Raw genomic sequence first — 4,604 nt, forward strand, 5'->3', positions numbered from 1 at the left:
TTTGTTGGACAGTTTAGAAAATTAACAGATTATTTTATCAGACATTCACACGTTTTGGCGCTTGCAGGTGGAAGAAAATAACAAGAGTGAAGTAGAGTTTATAGTAACTTCTACCAAGTTTTACAGCCAATCGTACATTCGTACAGGTGCAGTTAGCGTTGTAGGATTTTAAAACGCCAGCGTAAGTCTAATACTCCACCAAACAGATTTATGAGTCATACTGAATCAGGTCCGGACCTGATCCTTTGGACCTGAATTTTCTGTACCGGTACCCACCCCTCGTCCAGACCATAACATACAAGTCTAAAATATACCATCTATGCTATGATACTTTGTCAGTACACAAGAAAACGAGACACAAGCAGAAAAAAAGATTCTCATGTTTAATTTAGGACACATCATCTTCAGTGGGTACAGTGGGTATAAATACAAAATCCTGCAATGCACCATGGGACAGCAAACGGAAAAGCACTCTGGGTAGTTAAATCTGCCGACATTTTCAACTTAGAAAAACGACACAGCAAACGAGAAAGTAAAAGCAAAAAACTCAAAAACATGTGTAAACCAAGGACACAAGTTGTAGGAATGACTTCCAAATAAGACCAACAAAAGGCTAAACATGTCTAAAAATAAGATGCAAGACAAATCTGAGTTACAAATGACACATCTTACGACAAAAGTGCAAGATGTGACAAAATTTTGTGCTGATTTAGGTGATGCCACAACTCGGGTTGTTTCTGGACCAATCATGAGCCAGCAATTACCATGTGTACAATCAACTGACCAATTACAGGAGAGCATCCTACAGTGCTATCATGCATACATTACACTCTGCTGACCAATAGGAAGCTAGCATGTCCCTAAATCCCTTCCCTGTGTAATACAGGGACATTTAGCCATAAAATAGCATGTACATTTGAGTGTCAAGGTGTTCTAGATGTCAGTATTTCACTCCATTTGGTTCTTGTAGGCTTTTTTAGGTTCCAAAGCAATCATCTCTAAGTTGTGGTATAATGTTATCAGTTTCATTTTTGTTTTAAATTTGTACAGATAGGCCTTATACTTGCTTGTTTCAGCCGAGTACATAGGAAACCAACAACTGAACTCTATAGTAAGTCTTCTTGAAGCATATGTGAGGGAACATACACTTCAAATGTTTATATGGAATGAACTGAATTGACTAGTAAAGTGAATACATCTCTGATAAAAGTTGTGTTGTTTTTAAGTAGCAAAGTGGTTTGCCGAGTGTTTCACACTGATTCAGAGCCAGAGTTTCTGACGGAACAATATAGCGTTTTAAGGACAAGCTTTCACTAGCATTCTAGCCAAGAACGTTACAGGACAACACAAGGAAAAATAAATGCTCTTTGTACAAGTATTACAGTGGAATTGGGTGACTGTAACAATTGGTAGTTTTAATAGAAAGTTCAGGTTTTATGTGGATTGTAAGATTACTCAGTAAGACCACATAAACCAAGACTTCCTTTCCAATTAAGTTATGTTAATTAAGTGTAAGTTGAGTCATCCACATCAAAAAGATGGGCTATACCATGTGGAGGACGGGGGTGAGCAGGTTCAGATAGGGGACAGGGGTGCTGAATTCCACAAAATACAAACTGCTAGTACCAAACACACTCACTGATACTCCTAACTACTTAACCGTCCCCCTACCGAGGTTGCCATATGGCACCATACCTGTACCAGTTACAAGGTACCTCGGCAAGGGAAGGGTTAACTTAACCCTACCACCTTTCATATGCCTACCACTGATACAAAATCAAACAACTTTGAACACCATGTTCCATGCAATTATTTTTTCTTTTAACACGTCCATTTAGGAAGCTATTTACCATTACTACATAACTCCCAATTACACAATGGCACGACCCACAATTCTGTCCAAAATTGTTTGATTCTGGATCAGTACACTATTCGGTAGGGGTGGTCAGGCTAGTATCCTGGGAACACAGTGAGCATGACAACAACACAGATAAATTACAAATTAGGATTAGTGCCTATTTTAAGTGCCCTCATTTACAAAGGTTCTCTTTGGAAAGATTGGTTTTAAACATGTCTGCAATTCAACAAGCAAATCCACTAATTAAATGCTGTCATAATCTTTCTATCCACCTCCATTTTGACTACAAAAAAATACCTCTCTTTCTTCAATCACGAAGTGTTCCAATGTCTTAAAAACAGGTCTTTCAACTGTTTATTTTTTAGTAACTTTTTTTCTCTCTCTACTCTGACTTTGACCCAGCCTAGGTGAAACTACTTCACAACTTTGTACACCCCCCCCCCCCCTGCAAGAGTGGTTCTGTCCGACATCTCTACATTACAGTACACCATACCAGTGGCATATTTATTACAGGTTCCCTCCATACGTAAAGTCTCACCCCGGAATTAACTACAATCTGTACAGGTTCATTTTGATTTCATCAAAAACTTCTCAAGTATGGTTCTTCTTCTTTTTATCTAAACCTTAAATGTCGATTCACAAAAATCCACACACTACCAGACAATAGATTTTCCTGCGGTGTCTTTTTTTTTAATCTTGAAAGGCCTTCCCTTGTGTTAGACCCCTTTTATGTTGCTCTAGGCATTTTAAGGTAAAATACCAGAGCACTGTAATTAACAAGAAGTGTGTGGATTTCTGCTTGCATTGGGCAAACAAACATGAAGAGTTCAAGTTCAAGTCTGTTATTCTCATCTGATAACTGCATTTTCATACAACACAGTACAAATCGTCTAAAATATCTACGTATACAATCTACAAAAATGCTTGTAGAAACCCATCCACCGCCGATCGGGTGGCATGCCGTTGCCTCGGCAACAACAATCACTTGTCATGACAAGGCCCGTGGGAATAAGTGGGGTCGTTACCATGGTGATGACCCTAAGTAGCCTTGTTTCTGACAAACAAGAAAAACACGCTGTTGCTATATTACCATAGCAACCGAATACCCCCTAAACTGACCCATTTCAATGAAAGTCCCATTCATTTCCCCTCAACCTGAGTGACATATAGAATTGACAACGAACAAATCACCATGACAACCAAAACTAGTTTCCATGGCAACAGTGTACACTGTCTCCATGGCAACCCCAAACAGCGGTCTTAGTTGTCGTCTTCGTAGTCGTCATCGTCATCGTCCGAGTATGGCGTCTCGCCTCTCGAAGACCCGATGCTCGACTGGCGCGATACGGCCCGTCCGCCCGCCGTTGCCATGGCAACTTCTTGGTCAACATTTACTGGCAACCTAGAGAGAACAGGTAGCAACAATTAAATCCTGATCACAACACAAACTAGCCTGGATACATTACAGATAATAGTTCACTCCGACATTTATCATACACTACATACAGTTGCCTCTCTGCTATTCTATTTGGGAACCTTGACATCTCTAACGTCTGGAATCATCCAAATTTTGGACGAGGGTGCTGATTGGTCCCTACACATGAGAGAATTCAGGAATTAGTTCAAGGGCGAGGAACAGGCATTCCAACACCCAAAACACCCTCTGTCCGCTTGCAGGAGGGTCTGTTATCATGAAACGAGCGATCAAGAACCCATTCCTTCATTTGCTCATTAAATGAAAAAGACTTGAATATACAGTAACCATTCCCAAATGGGTAGCAGAAGCAAACATAGGAGTGGTACCCAGGCTACACACAAACAACTTTCTCTTCTCTCTTACAAAGCCAGACAGCACTAAAATTTCTGTTTATTCCTCAAAATTCATCACGATAGAAATATCTGTAATAAAACCTGAAAGAAGAATGCATCATACGCATCTTCCAATGTCTTTAGGCACATAGGGTGGTGCCTATATTCTATAGCCCTTAGGCCACACAGTTGTCAAAGCACTTCTTGTGGGTACTTTTTCTTCTCAGTGCTGAGTACTAAGCAGAGAAAGCAGTAAAACTGTGTATTGTCACATAATAATTAATACCATCAGCACAGAAAACTTCAAAACGAGATTTACCAGATTGAAAAAGAGACAGAGTTTGTCTCAATACTGTGGTGGTGGGGTGTGACGAAAGCTGTAAATAATTGGATTTTGGGCCCCATGGCTGTTTCCCTTGGTACTGCAGTGGAACTTCATGTTTTGATATCTTGCGTTCTGAACAAGCTATGGATTTTTGGGTGTCAGATAGCTCTTGTGCTTGTGAAGAAGGACATAAGTTTGGGCGACTTGCGACTAGGTTTGAAATTGCAGGGGTATTTTTGTAAAAAGAGGGTAACTCAAGAAAGAAATAACGGATTTTCATGATTTTTGGTATCTAGTCTACCGTATATCAATTATCATATGCTAACCTGGACAAAGCTGACGATGCAGCTGCTGCAGATGGGAGTGGCTTCACGGTTGTTGCCATGGTAGCCGTTGCCGTGGTGAACTGTGTGGTGGACGCCCCCGCCTTGATACCGCTGGGACCGGCGATTATGGAGGTACTGGTACTGGCTCCTCTGGCCATCTCTGGGTGGGAGAAAAAGAAAGCAAGAGCTGAAATCTCTTTTGTATATGTCACAGTAGAGATCACGATCCAGTAGAATCGCCGATTCTCCTAGGAGAGATCACGATCGGAGTTTGTCCTAGGAGAAT

General features: G+C 40.7%; 1 protein-coding gene across 3 annotated transcripts in view; it reads right to left on the reverse strand.

The window, feature by feature from the left end:
- Positions 1-369: 369 nt before the first annotated feature.
- LOC118427249 (transcription factor Dp-2-like) overlaps positions 370-4,604 on the reverse strand; it is a 27,722-nt gene continuing 23,487 nt past the window's right edge. For all 3 annotated transcript variants that reach the window (XM_035836907.1, XM_035836906.1, XM_035836908.1), the window contains 2 exons: positions 4,319-4,478; positions 370-3,260 (listed from right to left, as the gene is read on the reverse strand). In XM_035836907.1, coding sequence (XP_035692800.1) covers positions 3,119-3,260; positions 4,319-4,478 — 302 coding nt within the window. In that variant the 3' untranslated portion in view covers positions 370-3,118. The remainder of the gene's footprint in view (positions 3,261-4,318; positions 4,479-4,604) is intronic.

The sequence above is a fragment of the Branchiostoma floridae genome, chromosome 12 (genome assembly GCF_000003815.2).
Source record: "Branchiostoma floridae strain S238N-H82 chromosome 12, Bfl_VNyyK, whole genome shotgun sequence".
In the NCBI taxonomy this organism is placed as follows: Eukaryota; Metazoa; Chordata; class Leptocardii; order Amphioxiformes; family Branchiostomatidae; genus Branchiostoma; species Branchiostoma floridae.